Source organism: Theropithecus gelada, chromosome 6, assembly GCF_003255815.1.
Source record: "Theropithecus gelada isolate Dixy chromosome 6, Tgel_1.0, whole genome shotgun sequence".
NCBI lineage: Eukaryota > Metazoa > Chordata > Mammalia > Primates > Cercopithecidae > Theropithecus > Theropithecus gelada.
The window spans coordinates 129,369,756-129,388,340 of NC_037673.1; the positions used below are offsets into that span (position 1 = coordinate 129,369,756).

The following is an 18,585-nucleotide window of genomic DNA, read 5'->3' on the forward strand; positions in this document are numbered from 1 at the left end:
TGATAAAATTTAAAATATAGTAGTTAAGTTTTCAGGCCTGTTAACAAGAATAAAGCAATTTTGGCTAGATGCAGTGACTCACGCCTGTAAACTCAGCACTTTTGGAGGCTGAGGCAGGAGGATCACTTGAGGTCAGAAGTTTGAGAGCAGCCTGGCCAACATGGTGAAACCCTGTCTCTACTAAAAACACAAAAATTAGCTGGGTGTGGACGTGCATGCCTGTAATCCCAGCTACTTGGGAGGCTGAGGTAGGAGAATAGCTTGAGCCTGCGAGGCAGAGGTTACAGTGAGCGGAGATTGATCACACCATTGCACTCCAACCTGGGCTACAGAATGAGTCTCTGTCTCAAAAAAAAAAAAAAAAAAGAAAAGAAAAAGAAAATATCTTTTCACACGGATAGGTACTGCTAAATATGATATCAATCCACTGTCATGTGATATTATTTTAGAATAATCATTGCTGGAGAGAAATTTATAAAATTCTACTATAGACTGGACCCAGTGGTTCATGCCTGTCATACCAGGAATTTGGGAGGCCAAGGCAGGGAGATCACAGGAGTTCACAAGTCAGGAGTTCGAGACCAGCCTGGCAAACATGGTGAAATGTCGTCTCTACTGAAAATACAAAAATTAGCCAGGCATGGTGGTGCTCACCTGTAATTCCAGCTACTCAGGAGGCTGAGGCAGGAGAATTGCTTGAACCAAGGAAGTGGAGGTTGCAGTGAGCTAAGATGGCGTCACTGCACTCCAGCCTGGGTGACAGAGCGAAACTCTCTCAAATAAATAAATAAATAAATAAATCGTATTAGACTCTTCTCTTAATATATGTCTTTGAGCATATACATTGAAAAGTAATCACCTCCAATTGAAGATTAGATGGGAGATCCTCAATTGTACATTTAAACTGATTTTGAAATATGGAAATTTCCAGCTGGGAGCAGTGGCTCACACCTGTAATCCCAGCACTTTGGGAGGCTGAGGTGGGCACATCATGAGGCCAACAGATGGAGACCAGTCTGGCCAACATGGTGAAACCCCATCTCTACTCAACATACAAACATTAGCTGGGCGAGGTGGTGTGCGCCTGTAGTGCCAGCTGCTCGGGAGGCTGAGGCAGGGGAATCACTTGAACCCGGGAGGCAGAGGTTGCAGTGAGCCGAGATCATGCCACTGCACTCCAGCCTGGTGACAGAGTGAGACTCCGTCTCAAAAAAATAAAAAGGAATATGGAAATTTACTTTATATGTGAGAGCCAAAAACATGCTGCAAACACAGTAGTTCAAATCACAGAAAATATGTATGCTGCAAATTTGTGCAATAACAGACATCTGAGGTCTTGTTTTCACTTTGACACCAGGCCGGGGACGGTGGCTTACACCTGTAATCCCAGTACTTTGGTAGACCAATGTGGGCAGATCACTTGAGGTCAGGAGTTCCAGACCAGCCTGGCCAACATGGTGAAACCCTGTCTCTTCTGAAAATACAAAAATTAGCCAGGGCTGGTGGCGCTCACCTGTAGTCCCAGCTACTCTGGAGACTGAGGTAGGAGAATCACTTGAACTTGGGAGGCGGAGGGTGCAGTGAGCCGAGATCGTGCCACTGCACTCCAGCCTGGGCAACAGAGTAAGACTCTGTCTCAAAAAAAAAAAAAAAAAATTGACACCATAGGAAGTGTGTAAATCAACTTGACATTTCTTGTGATTCAAATAACATTATGTATTGCCCAAAACAACTTTATCACAGTAAGAGTTTCACATATCAATACCATTTTAACTGGTAATTTTAGGTTGAACTTATTAAGAAACATTATCACATCTTCAGCAAAAGTTAACCTCTAAAACCACTTAGTATTCAATAAAACTGGTTGAGGGCAATTCTCATTCATAAGAATTTCCATCTCACAGCATTATTCAGCATAGCCAAAGGTAAAAGCAACTGACTGTTCAACAATGAATGAATGGATAAGCAAAATGTGGTATATACATACAATGAAATATTCAAACTCAAAAAGGAGGAACAGCTGGGCACAGTGGCTCATGCCTGTAATCCCAGCTCTTTGGGAGGCTGAGGCCGGCAGATTACTTGAGGTCAGGAGTTTGAGACCACCCTGGCCAACATGGTGAAACCCCGTCTCTACTAAAAATACAAAAATTAGCCAGGTGTGTTAGCACATACTATAATCTCAGCTACTTGGGTGCCTGAGGCAGAAGAATCCCTTGAACCTAGGAGGTGGACTTTGCAGTGAGCCGAGATTGTGTCACTGCACTCCAGCCTGGGCAACAGAGTGAGACTCCGCCTCAAAAAAAAAAAGAAAAAAAGGAAGGACAAGTGCTAAAACATGGATGTACCTTGAGGATATTATGCAAGATGAAATAAGACAATCAAAAAAGACAAATACTATATGATTCCACTTGCATAAGGTACCAAGAGCAGTCTAATTCACAAAGACAGAAAGTAGAATGGCAGTTTCTAGGGGTTGGGAGTAGGGAAGTAATGAGGAATTATTATTATTATTATTGTTTTTTGAGATGGAGTCTCACTCTGTCACCCAGGCTGGAGTGCAGTGGCACCATCTCGGCTCACTGCAAGCTCTGCCTCCCGGGCTCACATTTCCTTCTTGGCCAGGCACAGTAGCTCACGCCTGTAATCGCAATACTTTGGGAGGCTGAGGCGGGCAGATCACCTGAGGTCGGGAGTTCAAGACCAGCCTGACCAACGTGGAGAAACCCCATCTCTATTAAAAATACAAAAAATTAGCTGGGCATGGTGGTGCATGTCTGTTCTCCCAGCTACTCAGGAGGCTGAGGCAGGAGAATTGCTTGAACCCAGGTGGTGGAGGTTGCGATGAGCCAAGATCGTGCCATTGCACTCCAGCCTAGGCAACAAAAGCGAAACTCCATCTCAAAAAATAAAAATAAAAAAATTCCTTCTCAGCCCTGAGCTTAAATAAAATAATAAGTTACAACTGCTAAGCCATCAAACTGCTATATGGTAGATCAAGTCAGGATATTCAGCTTCATTACTGAAAAAAATCCTGGAATTCATAATGATTAAGCCCAGAAGAGCAAATAAAGTTCACTGTTGACACTATTGGCTCAATACACATGATAAATTCAAATATTTCCTGCGATGGTTTTTTTGTTGTTGTTGTTGAGATGGTGTCTTGCTCTGTCACCCTGGCTGAGTAGCTGGGACTACAGACGCACGCCACCACGCCCAGCTAATTTTTGTATTTTCAGTAGAGACAGGATTTCACCATGTTGGCCAGGATGGTCTCGATCTCCTGACCTCGTGATCCATGTGCCTTGACCTCCCAAAGTGCTGGGATTACAGGCATGAGCCACCGTACCCAGCCCCCTACAAGGCTTTAAACATCTTACATTGTCACAAGCTTCGTGAATCTGCCCAGCTAAGTTTCTTCTGTTCCACAAATATTGGTAACCCCATAAATTATAACACATCTTAGCGGATTCCACTTCAGGTTTACTGAATTTCAACTTCTTTGAAAATATTCTTGCGGCCGGGTGCAGTGGCTCAAGCCTGTAATCCCAGCACTTTGGGAGGCCAAGATGGGTGGATCACGAGGTCAGGAGATTGAGACCATCCTGGCTAACATAGTAAAACCCCGTCTCTACTAAAAAATACAAAAAACTAGCTGGGCAAGGTGGCAGGCGCCTATAGTCCCAGCCACTCGGGAGGCTGAGGCAGGAGAATGGCATAAACCCGGGAGGCGCAGCTTGCAGTGAGCCGAGATGGCGCCACTGCACTCCAGCCTGGGCAACAGAGCGAGATACCGTCTCAAAAAAAAAAAAAAAATTCTCGCATGTACTCATTACATAGAGACTACTCTTTGAAGCTAATTCTTCAGTCATTTCCAATTTAACATTGCTCATTGAATAAATAACAACTGAACAGTGTTGCTAACATCCATCACCTTTTTAAGAGGCAAAGACATACAGATAAAAAGGATAAAAGAGTCCAGAAATAAACACCCCACATTTATAAGTAGTTGATATTCAACAAGAACTCTTTTTTTTTTTTTTTGGAGACAGAGTCTTGCTCTGTCACCCAGGCTGGAGTGCAATGGTGTGATCTTGGCTCACTGCAACCTCTGCCTCCCACGTTCAAATGATTATCCTGCCTCAGCCTCCTGAGTAGCTGGGATTACAGGTGCCCGCCACCACACCCAGCTAATATTTGAATTTTTAGTAGCAACAGGGTTTCACCATGTTGGCCAGGCTGGTCTCGAACTCCTGACCTCAGGTGATCTACCCACCTTGGCCTCCCAAAGTGTTCAGATTACAGCATGACACACCTTGCCCAGCCCAATATTCAACAAGAGTTCTAAGACAATTTAATCCAATTGCCACTGCACCCAACGACAATCCAGTTTTTTTTTTTTTTTTTTTTTTTCGAGATGGAGTCTCACTCTGTCACCCATGCTGGAATGTAGTGGTGTGATCTCAGCTCACTGCAAGCTCCGCCTCCCAGGTTCACGCCATTCTTCTGCCTCAGCCTCCCCAGTAGCTGGGACTACAGATGCCTGCCACCACGCCTGGCTAATTTTTGTATTTTTAGTAGAGACAGGGTTTCACCATGTTAACCAGGATGGTCTCGATCTCCTGACCTCATGATCCACCCACCTTGACCTCCCAAAGTGCTGGGATTACAGGCATGAGCCACTGCGCCTGGCCCCCAACAATCCAGTTTTTAAAAAATGGTCAAAGGGACCAGGCGCGGTGGCTCACGCCTGTAATCCCAGCTCTTTGGGAAGCCGAGGCCAGCAGATCATGAGGTCAGGAGTTCGAGACCAGCCTGGTCAACATAATGAAACCCCTCTCTACTAAAAACACAAAAATTAGCCAGGTGTGGTGTTACACCTGTAGTCCCAGCTACTCAGGAGGCTGAGGCAGGAAAATCACTTGAACCCAGGCAGTGGAGGTTGCAGTGAGCCAAGACTGTGCCATTGTACTCCAGTCTGGGTGACAGAGCAAGTCTCCATCTCAAAAAAAAAAAAAAAGATCAAAGGGCCAAGGGCCACCAGCACTTTGGGAGGCCAAGGTGGGTGGATCACCTGAGGCCAGGAGTTCAAGACCAGCCTGGCCAACATGGCAAAACCCCGTCTCTACTAAAAATACACAAATTAGTTAGGTGTGGTGGTGCACACCTGTAATCCCAGCTACTTGGGAGGCTGAGGCAGGAAATCGCTTGAACCCAGGAGGTGGAGGTTGTAGTGAGCTGAGATCATGCCACTGTACTCCAGCCTGGGCGACAGAGCAGGACTCCATCTCAAAAAATAAAAATGAAAATAAATAAAAAATGATCAGAGGATCTCAATAGACATCTTTTCTTTCTTCCTTGCTTTTTTTTTTTTTTTTTTTTTTGAGACAGAGTCTTCTCACTCTGTTACCCAGGGTGGGGTGCAGTGGCATGATCTTGGCTCACTGCAGCCTCCACCTCCTGGGTTCAAGTGATTCTTGTGCCTCAGCCTCCCGAGTGGCTATGATTACAGGCGTGCACCACCATGACTGGATAATTTTTATATTTTTAGTAGAGATGAGTTTTCACCACATTGGCCAGGCTGGTCTCAAACTCCTGACCTCAAGTGATACTCTCACCTTGGCCTGCTAAACTGCTAGGATTATAGGGGTGAGCCATAGTGCCTGGCCCTCAATAGGCATCTTTCCAAAGAAGATATACAAATACGAATGACCACTAAGCACATAAGAAGATACTCAGTGTTATTTACCATCAGAGAAACACATATCAAAACAGTGAGGTATCACTTCATACCCCCTAAGATGTATAATCAAAATGATAGATACTTGATTTTGATTATAGTGCTGGTGTCTTAGTCTGTTTGTATTGCTATAAAGGAACACCTGAGGCTAGGCACTTTATAAAGAAAAGAGGTTTATTTTGCTCACAGTTTTACAGGCTGCACAGGAGGCATGGTGCTGGCATCTCTTAGGCTTTTGGTGGGGTCCAAAGGCTGTTTCCATTCATGACAGAAGGCAAAGGGGAACCAATGTGTGCAGAGATCACATGTTAAGAGAGGAAGCAAGGGAGCAGGGGAGGTGCCAGGCTCTTTTAGAAACTAGCTCTTGGCCGGGCGCGGTGGCTCACGCCTGTAATCCCTGTACTTTGGGAGGCCGAGGCGGGCGGATCACAAGGTCAGGAGATCGAGACCATCCTGGCTAACAAGGTGAAACCCCGTCTCTACTAAAATACAAAAAATTAGCCGGGCGCGGTGGCGGCGCCTGTAGTCCCAGCTACTCGGGAGGCTGAGGCAGGAGAATGGCGCGAACCCGGGAGGCGGAGCTTGCAGTGAGCCGAGATGGTGCCACTGCACTCCAGCCTGGGGGACAGAGTGAAGACTCCGCCTCAAAAAAAAAAAAAAAAAAGAAACTAGCTCTTGTGTAAACTAATAGAGTAAGAACTCACTCACTCCCTGACCAGGGAGGTAATTAACTTATTCATGAGGGATTCACCCCTTTGACCCAAACACCTTCCAGTAGGCCCTACCTCCAACACTGGGGATCAAATTTCAATATGAGGCTTGGAGATTCAAGCATCCAAACTATAGTAGTTGTGAAGATGTGAAGAAATTGGAACACTTATAGATTGCTAGTGGGTTTACAGTGTAAAATGGTATAGCTGCTTTGGAAAACAGTCAGTTCCTCAAAACACTTGATCCAGAAATTCCACTCCTGGGTATACCTAAGAAAATTCAAAACATATATTCACACAAAAACCTGTACACGAATGTTAACTATGGCATTATTCATAATAACCAAAACATAGAAAACAACCCAAATGTCCTTCAACTGGTGAATCCATAAATGAAATTGGTATGTACATATGAAATATTATTTGGTAATAAAAAGAAATGAATTACTGATATATGCTGCAATATGAACAAACCTTGAAAACATTATGCTGAGTGAAAAAAAGCCAGTCACAAAGGAAAATACATTTTATGATTCCATTTGTATGAAATGTCCACAATAGGCAAATCTATAGAGACAGAAAGTAGATTAGTGGTTGCCTATGGCTGAGTGGTTGGGGGGTGGACACTGGAAATGGGTAGTGACTGCTAATGGGTACAGGGTTTTTTTTTTTATTGTTGTTTTTGTTTTGAAACAGAGTTTTGCTCTTGTTGCCCAGGCTAGAGTGCAGTGGTGCAATCTCAGCTCACTGCAACCTCTGCCTCCTGGGTTCAAGCGATTCTCCTGCTTCAGCCTCCTGAGTAGCTGGGATTACAGGCATCCACCACCATGCCCGGCTAATTTTTGTATTTTTTAGTAGAGACAGGGTTTCTCCATGTTGGTCAGGTGATCTGCCCGCCTTGGCCTCCTAAAGTGCTGCAATTACAGGCGTGAGCCACCACGCCTGGCTAGGTTTTCTTTTCATGGTGATCAGAATATTCTAAGATTTATTCTGGTGGGCCAGGCATGTTGGCGAACACCTGTAATCGCAGCACTTTGGGAGGCCAGTGCAGAAGGATCCCTTGAGCCCAAGAGTTCCCAAGCAGCCTGAGCAATATAGCAAGACACTATTGCTATTTAAAAAAAAAAAAAAAATTAGGCCAGGCACGGTGGTTCACACCTGTAATCCCAGCACTTTGGAGGCCGAGGTGGGCAGATCACCTGAGATCAGGAGTTCAAGACCAGCCTCACCAACATGGTTAAACCCCATCTCTACTAAAAATACAAAATTAGCCACGCATGGTGGCACATGTCTGTAATCCTGGCTACGTGGGAGGCTGAGGAAGGAGAAGTGTTTGAACCCAGGAGGCAGAGGTTGCAACGAGCCAAGATCGTGCCATTATACTCCAGCCTGGGCAACAAGAGCAAAACTCTGTCTCAAAAAAGAAAAAAAAGGCCGGGCGCGGTGGCTCAAGCCTGTAATCCCAGCACTTTGGGAGGACAAGATGGGCGGATCACGAGGTCAGGAGATCAAGACCATCCGGGCTAACACGGTGAAACCCCGTCTCTACTAAAAATACAAAAAATTAGCCGGGCGTGGTGGCGGGCGCCTATGATCCCAGCTACATAAGAGGTTAGGGTAAAAGATCTCCTGGGCTTAGGGAGATTGAAGCTGCAGTGAGCCATGATCATGCCACTGCACTCCAGCCTGGGCAATAGAACAAGTCGTGAGTGTTTCAAGAGACAAAGCAGAAGCTGTAATGCCTCTTATGACCTCACCTCTGAAGTCACACACTGCCATTCTTGTACTATTCTATCGGTCACATAGGTTAGTTCTGATTCCATGTAGAAAGGGACTATATAAGTTCATAGGTAACTGGAAATGATTATCATTGGGAACCATCTTAAAGCTGGTTATCACAATCCAAACCATAATTTTAAGCAATTTACACAAGGAAAAAATGCTAATGAACACTAAAGTCTAATTTTTAAAATATTGACTCAATTTTATTTCCAGTTCATATCTATATGTATACCCTACATATACATTGCTCACTGAAGTTTATTCCCTTTAGGTGTATAAATTTATTTGTTTATTGTTTTTTCTTTTTATTTTGAGATGGAGTCTTGCTCTGTCACCCAGGCTGGAGTGCAGTGGCACAATCTCAGCTCACCGCCACCTCTGCCTCCCAGGTTCAAGTGATTCTCCTGCCTCAGCCTCCCGAGTACCTGGGATTACAGGTGTGTGCCAACACGCCTAGCTAATTTTGTATTTTTAGTAGAGACGGGTTTTCACCATTTTGGCCAGGCTGGTCTCGAACTCCTGACCTCAAGTGACCCGCCTGCCTCAGCCTCCCAAAGTGCTGGGATTATAGGAGGGAGCCACCATGCCTGGCCTGTTTGTTTGTTTGTTATTTGTGTTTTTTGTTTGTTTGTTTGTTTGTTTGTTTTGAGACGGAGTCCCACTCTGTTGCCCAGGCTGGAGTGCAGTGTTGCTATCTCAGCTCACTGCAACCTCTGCTTCCCGGGTTCAAGCTATTCTCCTGCCTCAGCCTCCCGAATACCTGGGACTACAGGCGCACACCCCCACGCCCAGCTAATTTTTGTATTTTTAGTACAGGTGGATTTTCACCATGTTGGCCGGGATAGTCTCAGTCTCTTGACCTTGTGATCCACCTGCCTCGGCCTCCCAAAGTGCTGGAATTACAGGTGTGAGCCACCGCACCCGGCCTATTTATTTATTTATTTATTTAATTTTAGTTTAATTTTAGGCTAGCCAAGTGAAACAATGGGAGTGGATAAGGAACAAATAAAATTGTAACTGGTTGTGATCAGTTAGTTGTAAACACCACAGCACTTGGACCAGCCTCCCTCGGGACTTCTTAAGGAAGGGAATCAGTTTATCAGGTAGACAGCACAGTGTCCAAATACTAAAAAGTTACCCAGCAGTTCTATGGTTTTTCATTCTTGATTTTGTCCACAATTTTTGTTAGAGAAATATCTGGAGCTGGAGATTTATAAATGAGGCACATTACTCATTGTCTTTATTCCAAGTGGTTCTTAGCATATAGCAACTTGTATTCTTTCTTATTTAATTTTAAATTAGTCATGGGCAGGACGCAGTGGCTCACGCCTGTAATCCTAACACTTTGGGAGGCTAAGGTGGGTGGATCACTTGAGGTCAAGAGTTTAAGACCAGCCTGGCCAACATGGTGAAACCCCATCTCTACTAAAAATACAAAAATTAGCCAGACAGTAGTGGCGCGTGCCTGTAATCCCAGTTACGCGGGAGGCTGAGGCAGGAGAATCACTTGAGCCTGGGAGGCGGAGGTTGCAGTGAGCCGAGACTGCAACACTGTACTCCAGTCTGGGGGACAGAGTGAGACCCTGTCAAAAAAAATAAAAATTTAATTAATTAATTAATGGAGTACTCATTAATCATGGCAGACTGAACATAGATGTTCCTGCTGGGCACAGTGTCTCACACCTGTAATCTCACCACTTTGGGAGGCTGAGGTGGAAGGATGGCTTAAGCCCAGGAGTTCGAGACTAGCCTGGGCAACATGATGAGACCTCATTTCTACAAAAAATACAAAAACTAGCCAGGCATGGTGGCACACACCTGTAGTCCCAGCTACTAGGGAGGCTGAAGTGGGAGGATTGCTTGAGCCTGGGAGGTCAAGGCCGCAGTGAGCTGTGATCATACCACTACACTCCAGCCTGGGGAACAGAATGAGACCCTATCTCAAAAAAAAAAAAAAAAAAAAACACACACACGCAAAGAAAAAAAATGAACATAGATGTTCACTACTGTTCACTTGCAAAATTTCATGAAAAAAAAATAAACCCACTAAGACAGCACGAACAGGAGAGGAGTGCATAGGGGTGCATCTCCTTATATAAACTTTCTACCAGTCTGCTTTCAAGCCCTCCTTGTGCCTTGGCTGGCAGAAGTCTATGGTGCCATCAAGTTTGGAAGCTTTTCAGAGTCTGCGGCTTGCTTCCTGTTGTCTTTTACTCACTGTGGGCTTAGGCTTTGGCTTTCTTTGGTTATTCAAGTCAACATCCACTTTTCAGGTTCCAGTATGGTTGTCATTTCTCATCTGTTTCATCTCTTATGGTGATGAATTTTATGTGTCAATTTTACTGGGCTAAGGGATGCCCAGATAGCTGGTAAAACATTATTTCTGGGTGTTTTGGGAAAAGATTAGCATTTGAATCAGTAAACTTACTAAAGAAGACCCATTCCCCTAGGCATTATCCAATCCATTGAGAGCCTATATAGAAATAGAAAAGGCAGAGGAAGAGAGAATTCTCTCTCTCTCTCTTTTTTTTTGAGACAGAGTCTCACTCTGTTGCCCAGGCTGGAGTGCAATGGTGCGACCTTGGCTCACTGTAACCTCCACCTCCCAGGTTCAAGCAATTCTCCTGCCTCAGCCTTCCGAGGAGCTGGAATTACAGGTACCCCACCACCATACCTGGCTAATTTTTGTGTTTTTAGTAGAGATGGGGTTTCACCATATTGGCCAGGCTGGTCTCAAACTCCCGACCTCAGGTTATCTGCCCACCTTGGCCTCCCAAAGTGCTGAGATAACAGGCGTGAGCCACTGCACCTGGCCTCTCTCTTTGAGCTGAAACATCCATCTTCTCCTGTCCTTGGACTTTGGAGCTTCTGGTTCTTGGGTCTTTGGACTTTGGGACTTAACATCAGCAGCCTCTCTGCTTCCCAGGTCTTTTTGGACTCAGATTAAGTTACACCACTGGCTTTCTTGTCCTCAAGCTTGCAGACAGCAGATTGTGGGACTTCTCAGCTTCCATAACTGCAAGAGCCAATTCCCACAATAAATATCCTCATATATATCTGTATGTTTATATGTGATATGTATATATATATAGTCTCCTATTGGTTCTGCCTCTCTGGAGAACACTGACTAGTACATCTCCCCTTTTTTTTCTTCATGCTCTTTTGTCTATTTTCTGCTATTTTAGTCAAATTTTAAGAGGAAATAATAGTGAAAATTGGGTTCAATTTACCATGTTTAATTGAAAGTTCTCTTTTTCGTGTTCCTTTTTTTTTTTTTTTTTTTTTTTTGAGACAGGGTCTTGCTCTGTTGCTAGGTTGGAGTGCGGTGGCACTATCTCCACTCACTGCAACCTCCGCCTCCCAGGTTCAAGTGATTCTCCTGCCTCAACCTCCAGAGTAGCTGGGACTACAGGCATGTGCCACCACGCCCAGCTAATTTTTGTATTTTTAGTAGAGATGGGGTTTCACCATGTTGGCTGGGATGGTCTCCATTTCTTGACCTGGTGATCCTCCCGCCTCAGCCTCCCCAAGTGCTGGTATTACAGGCATGAGCCACTGTGCCCGGCCAACTATTCTTTGTTTTTTTTGTTGTTGTTGTTGTTGTTTTGAGATGGAGTTTCGCTCTTGTTGCCCAGGCTGGAGTGCAATGGCGCAATCTTGGCTCACCGCAACCTCCGCCTCCGGGTTCAAGTGATTCTCCTGCCTCAACCGCCTGAGTAGCTGGGATTACGGGCATGCACCACCACACCTGGCTAATTTTGTATTTTTCGTAGAGACAGGGTTTCTCCATGTTGAGGCTGATCTCGAACTCCTGACCTCAGGTGATCCACCTGCCTCGGCCTCCCAAAGTGCTGGGATTACAGGCGTGAGCCACCGCACCCTGCTTTTTTTTTTTTTTTTTTTGAAACAGAGTCTTGCTCTGTCACCCAGCCTGGAGTGCAGTGGTGCAATCTCGGCTCACTGCAAGCTCCGCCTCCCGCGTTCAAGAGATTCTCCTGCTTCAGCCTCCCGAGTAGCTGGGACTACAGGCATGTGCCACCAAGCCTGGCTAATTTTTTTGTATTTTTAGTAGAAATAGGGTTTCACCATGTTAGCCAGGATGGTCTTGATCTCCTGACCTCGTGATATGCCCACCTCAACCTCCCAAAGTGCTGGGATTACAGGCGTGAGCCACCGCGCCCGGCCATGTTCTTTGTATTTTGTTTGTCTGGTCTCCCCAACTAGATGGCGAATTCCAAGGAAACCACTGTTGAAGTGTTATTTATATGTCTTTGTATAGTACTTTCCAAAGAAGAGTTCTGTTAACTTTTGTGGTTATTACTGATTAGCTTGAATAGCAGACACAAATGCCCTTGGGGGTACACAAAAAACTTTCAAGAACATTGGCAACATCCAGGTCTTCAATTTGCATGGGTACCCACTCCTAAAGTTGAACTGAGAAGGAATCTGTAGCCCAGGTATCATATTGGTTTTCTTTTCTCTCTTCTCCTTTGATAAAGCCGTTCTCCCTCTTTGGCACAAACACACCTCTAAATCTCTTTATGGCACAATTTTTCCCAGGGTGTAAAAACCTACAGGGAAGCATACAAAATTACAATTTGAAATCGTGTTTTGGGTCAACTTGTTTCAATTAAGGCACCATAATTCAAGGTCTGGTTTCCAGTATTTTCTTTTTTTTTTTTTTTTTTAAATTTCTGTCAAAGGCACAACCTGGTGTCAGAAAATAGATATTCTCCTACTTCAGCCTCCCAAGTAGCTGGGATTACAGACATGCTCCACCATGCCCAGCTAATTTTTGTATTTTTAGTAGAGACAAAAATTAGCTGGACGTGGTGGCACATGCCTATAATCCCAGCTACTCGGGAGGCTGAGGCAAGAGAATCACTTGAACCTGGGAGGCAGAGGTTGCAATGAGCAGAGATCGTGCCATTGCACTCCAACCAGGGCAACAAGAGCGTAACTCCAGCTCAAAAAACAAAAAACAAAAAACATGAAAACCATTATTTGGGGTCAGGCTCAGTGGCTCACACCTGTAATCCCAGAACTTTGGGAGGCTGAGGCAGGTGGATCACCTGAAGTCAGGAGTTTGAGACCAGCCTGGCCCACAGGACGAAACCCTGTCTCTACTAAAAACACAAAAATTAGTCAGGCGTGGTGGCGGGTGCCTGTAATCCCAGCTACATGGGAGGCTGAGGCAGGAGAATCACTTGAACCTGGGAGGCAGAGGTTGCAGTGAGCTGAGATTGTGCCACTGCACTCCAGCCTGGGTGACAGAGAAAGACTCTTCAAAAAAAGAAAAAAGAAAACCATCATTTGGAAAAGAAGATAGTATAGTAATAATTGTTGTAGACAAGGTCCACTGATCCACTAAAACTAGTGAGTTTTGCATATACTCAAAATATCTTCCCTAAAGTATCTGTCAACAAACAAGGAAAAGGTAGTAATATACAGTGGAAAAATCTGATTATAACCTTTTTTTAGTTAGGGTCTCACTCTGTCACCCAGACCAGAGTTCAGTGGCCTGATCATGGCTCACTGCAGCCTGGACCTCCTGGGCTCAAACGATCCTCCCACCCTCTGCCTTCTGAGTAGCTGGGACTTCCGGTGTATGCCATGCCACCATGCCTGGCTTTTTTTTTTTTTTTTCTTTTGAGGCGAGGTTTGGTATTTTTGCTCAGTCTGGAGTATGCAGTGGCACAATCTCGGCTTACTGTAGCCCGGGCCTCCTGGGCTCAAGCCATCCCTCCACCTATTCTTCCCCCGTAGCTGGAACTACAGATGCACACCACCACGCCTGGCTAATTTTTTTTGTGGGGGGATGAAGTCTCACTCTGTCGCCCAGGCTGGAGTGCAGTGGTGTGATCTCGGCTCACTGCAACCTCCGCCTCCCAGGTTCAAGTGATTCTCCTGCCTCAGCCTCCTGAGTAGCTGGGATTATAGGCATGCAACACCATGCCTGCCTAATTTTGTATTTTCAGTAGAGACGGGATTCACCATGTTAGTCAGGCTAGTCTCAAACTCCTGACCTCATGATCTGCCCGCCTTGGCTCCCAAAGTGCTGGAATTACAGGCATGAGCCACCATGCCCAGCCATGCCTGACTAATTTTTGTGTTTTTTGTAGAGATGCGGTTTCACCATGTTGCCTAGTCTTGAACTCCTGAGCTCAAGCAATCCGCCTGCTTTGGCCTCCCAAAGTGCTGGGATAACAGCCGTTAGCCACCGCGCCCAGCCTGGAACCACTTTAATCAAGTGATCAAGGTCAACATTGCCAGTAATAAATAAGACACATGAACATTATTAATCTCATGATATCATTGACTGAGGACATTCCATTTCTGTGATATTCTTCCAAAAAGCATAACCTCAGTTCAATCACAAGAAAACATCGGACAAATCCAAATTTTTTTTTTAGAGTCTCACTGTCACCCATGCAGGAATGCAACAGCACGATCTCGGCTCACTGCAACCTCCACCTCCCAGGTTCATGCCATTCTCCTGCCTCAGCCTCCTGAATAGCTGGGACTACAGGCATGCGCCACCACACCTGGCTAATTTTTTTGTATTTTTAGTAGAGACGGAGTTTTACCATGTCGGTGAGGCTGGTCTTGAACTACTGACCTCAAATGATCCAGCTGCCTCGGCCTCCCAAAGTGCTGGGATTCCAGGTGTGAATCACTGTGCCCGGCCAAACCCAGATTGAGGGGTATTAGACAAAATAATTCTTTAAAAGTGACAAGGGCATGAAAGACAAGGTAACACTGAAATATTGAGACTGTAGTAAAGGTACAAGTATCTAAATGTATTTTCTGGGTAGTATTCTGGAATATAAAATGGATATTAGTGGGAAAATGAGCAAAATATGAATAAAGTTTTCAGTTTAATAGTATTTTACTATGCTATAATAGGATGTCTTTAAAAGATAGTATTTTACTAGATGTTAAATTTCTTGGTTCTGGCAACTGTGACATGGTTATGTAAGATGTTAACACTATGGGAAGCTAGATGAGGTTTATAAGGAAATTGTACTATTTTTGTAACTTTTCTATAAATCTACAGTTCAAAATGTAAAAAGAATAAATATGGCTAAGAATATGAAACACCCTCTCTGCACTTTTTTCACTTCCAGTGTTAACTTATGGCTAATGCTGTATTTTCATTCTAGGGCAAAATTGCTATATTGTACAGTCTATTAATAACACAGTATGTGTGTGGAATGAAAACCTATGATCTAATGACTCCTTTTGATATGAATGTGGTTAAGTAACATACTCACTACATTTGCCAGAGACTCAACTTCCAGAGTCCTGCCTTCAGGCAGGACTAAAAATAAAACTCTCTAAAAGTTAGTCTCCACTTTGCCATTGATTCTGTTTTTTGTTTTTTCTCACTCTGTCACCCAGGCTGGAGTGCAATGGCACACTCATGGCTCACTGCAGCCTCAACCTCCTGGGCTCAAACTATTCTCTTGCCACAGCCTCCTGAGTAGCTGGGACTATAGGGGCACATTACCATGCCCAGCTAATTTTTTAATTTTTTTGTAGAGACGGAGTCTTACTATGTTGCCTAGGCTGGTCTCACACTCCTGGACTCAAGTGATTCTCCCGTCTTGGCTTCCCAAAATGTTGGGATTAGAGGCGTGAGCCACTGTGACCAGCCTGATTCTGTGTTTTTGAGTGAAATGCTTGACAAGAAGAACTGAGTTCCTGCTCTCTCTACTTCTCCAGTCATACTTTTAACAGCCATAATAGTAAAACTCTAAAATTGGAATTTGTTCAAATGTCTTTACACCTCAAATGGAATAAGAACTGGCATTAAATAAAACAGTAAAGACATAACAGAATTTTAAGCTTGTGAGCACAAATTGTGAGTTTTATTTAACTGCAAGTGATGCAACCTATGTAACACATTCTTTTCTCATCCGTGTTCTTTAACTGCTAATATTACCTTTACAGAGACAAACATTATAAAATGTACCTGATTGGTAATTTATTAACTCTATCTGTCAAGTGATAATATTCTGTAGGCAGCCTTTGAAATGATGTTTTGAGAATTTATTTACAACCATTGAACACAGATGGTTTTGTAAAACTGACAATTATAGGCTCCTTAAACTCACAACATACATATATTTTAATATTTAAATAGCCTGTTTTCTTCAAAAGTAATTTTCTACTGCTTTTTCATAAAAATATAAAAAAGACAACATTTATAGTTTTAAAAACCTATATTTAACCCAAATCAAATTTTTTCTACAAATGATACCTCTTTCCAAAAAGTTAAAAAGACATCACAGAATACTGTGATGTTAAACCAAAGACTCATCACAATAACAGCATTTTACTTTTAAGAAATATTGTGCAGTATTTCCTTTTTGACCTTTCATGCTAGATTTCAACTATGTATATCCTATGTAAACACACCAGATTAATCCTAGTCATTCATATATATGCAGTAGACTGTCATATATATGACCAGTTACCATACAAACTGTCATAACGTGTTTTCAAAAATAGCAAAGGCAATCTTTTATGAAAGCTTAAAAACAGCTTTTAATAAAAGGTGACCAACATTGCCCTAATTTTCAGTAAAAATTACGTCTTCTTCCTACCTTTCCCCCTGCTTTGAATGGTATCTTTTATTGCATGTTAATACACAAAGATATTTCTAGCACTTCTACTTGAGTTAGCCTCTTACATGGCTGCTTTCTTTTCTGATACACTGACTTTTGTCAGAAGGCACCAATATTAGACTCCTAAGTAGTTTCAAATGTTTTGTCCCTTTTTAGGTTCCTCTAGAATAATTTTCCTCAGAAAAGGATAACTTGAAAAACTTAAGGAACCAGAAGAAAATGAATGATATAACACAGTAATTTGAAACTTATAGCATTCAAAAACTATAAATATATTAATAGGCTCCTTGAACATACCACTTAGGACAAAAAGGCAGATAACTTTCTGAACATAAATGTAAAAATAGAGCACATTTATTAACGGTAGGAAAACTAAGCTTACACTAACAACATATTATATCTTACATAACACGCAGCCAAAAGCATTAGAAATTCACTGCCAGATGTCCTGATGCACCATCCTGAAAATATGTCTGATACATACCACCAACATATATAACAAAGTATGGCATTTATTTCACAGAGAGAAAAGATAGTTTCATCACACAAACAGATTTGCAGATTTCAGCTTTAAGTTCTAGAGATATATTTTAAAGATAAAAAAGAAAAACAAGATTCACCCTTCAAATAAAAAAGTCTCTCTCTATAAGCCATTATTAATACTCTTTATGCTCTTACAATGTAAAACATTGAGAAACTTTTGAATTCTAGAAATGTTCACCAGTTAACCTACTTGGCCTTAACATATTCTAAATTCCCTTTCAAGAATCACATTAATGTTTTCAGTCCATCGGTCCAATATGGATGGAGCAACTCTATTTCTTTTTCTTCTTCTTTGGTGGTTCATCGTCAGAGCTGCTATCTGTGCTGGTGCTGCTGCTACTGGAAGAACTGGAGTCTGAGTCTGAATCAGAGGAGGAGGAAGAGGTTGTGGAGGAGGCTGAGGATGAGGAACTAGAGGAGCTTTCATCAGTGTCACTATCCTCTGAGGAGGAAGAGGTAGATGTTTCTTCACTCTCTGATGAAGAATCACTGGCAGAACTGTCACTGCTACTGCTACTGGAACTGGTTACACTCTTAGACCTATCAGACAATACACAGTTATATACATGGGAAGGTGACATGTAATAGAAGTTAAAAGTAATTTCATTTTTTTTTCTTTTCAGGACGGAGTCTTGCTGTGTCACCCAGGCTGGAGTGCAGTGGGTGCACTAAAAATACAAAAATCAGCCCAGCTGATTTTTGTATTTTTAGCAGAGATGGGGTTTCACCATGTTCATCATGTTGGCCAGGCTGGTCTCGAACTCCTGACCTCATGATCCACCCGCCTCAGCCTCCCAAAGTGCTAGGATTACAAGCATGAGCCACCATGCCCGGCCAAAAGCAATTTCATATGATTCTGTTTATAAATATGCTTATATACTGAAGCTTTGCTAGCATGTTATCCTTAGGTTTGATGTTTTGGAGATTGCCTAACTGTTGTAAACCACAGCTCCTCTCTCTACAAGGCATTGTTACTTCAGCAACTTAACTCTCTCGGATGGAATTCAAGATAAGCATATCTACTATATTACGTTTCAGAGGGAATAATGTTAGAATAAAGCTGCAGTATAACAATTGGGTCTATTTAAACCTCACGTAGCATAGCTGGTGACTGTTTCATCATCTTTATTTTAACTACTTTGGACTAGATATGGCGGGCCAATAATTTCCTACCAGTCTA

At 43.3% G+C, this 18,585-nt stretch overlaps 1 protein-coding gene across 11 annotated transcripts in view; it reads right to left on the bottom strand.

Annotated features, from left to right (window-relative positions):
- Window positions 1-16,073: 16,073 nt before the first annotated feature.
- Window positions 16,074-18,585, bottom strand: part of ZCCHC10 (zinc finger CCHC-type containing 10) — a 31,937-nt gene continuing 29,425 nt past the window's right edge. For 10 of the 11 annotated variants that reach the window (XM_025389179.1, XM_025389181.1, XM_025389180.1 and 7 more), the window contains one exon: window positions 16,074-17,945. In XM_025389179.1, coding sequence (XP_025244964.1) covers window positions 17,678-17,945 — 268 coding nt within the window. In that variant the 3' untranslated portion in view covers window positions 16,074-17,677. The remainder of the gene's footprint in view (window positions 17,946-18,585) is intronic. The other variant, XM_025389176.1, reaches the window with a different exon arrangement.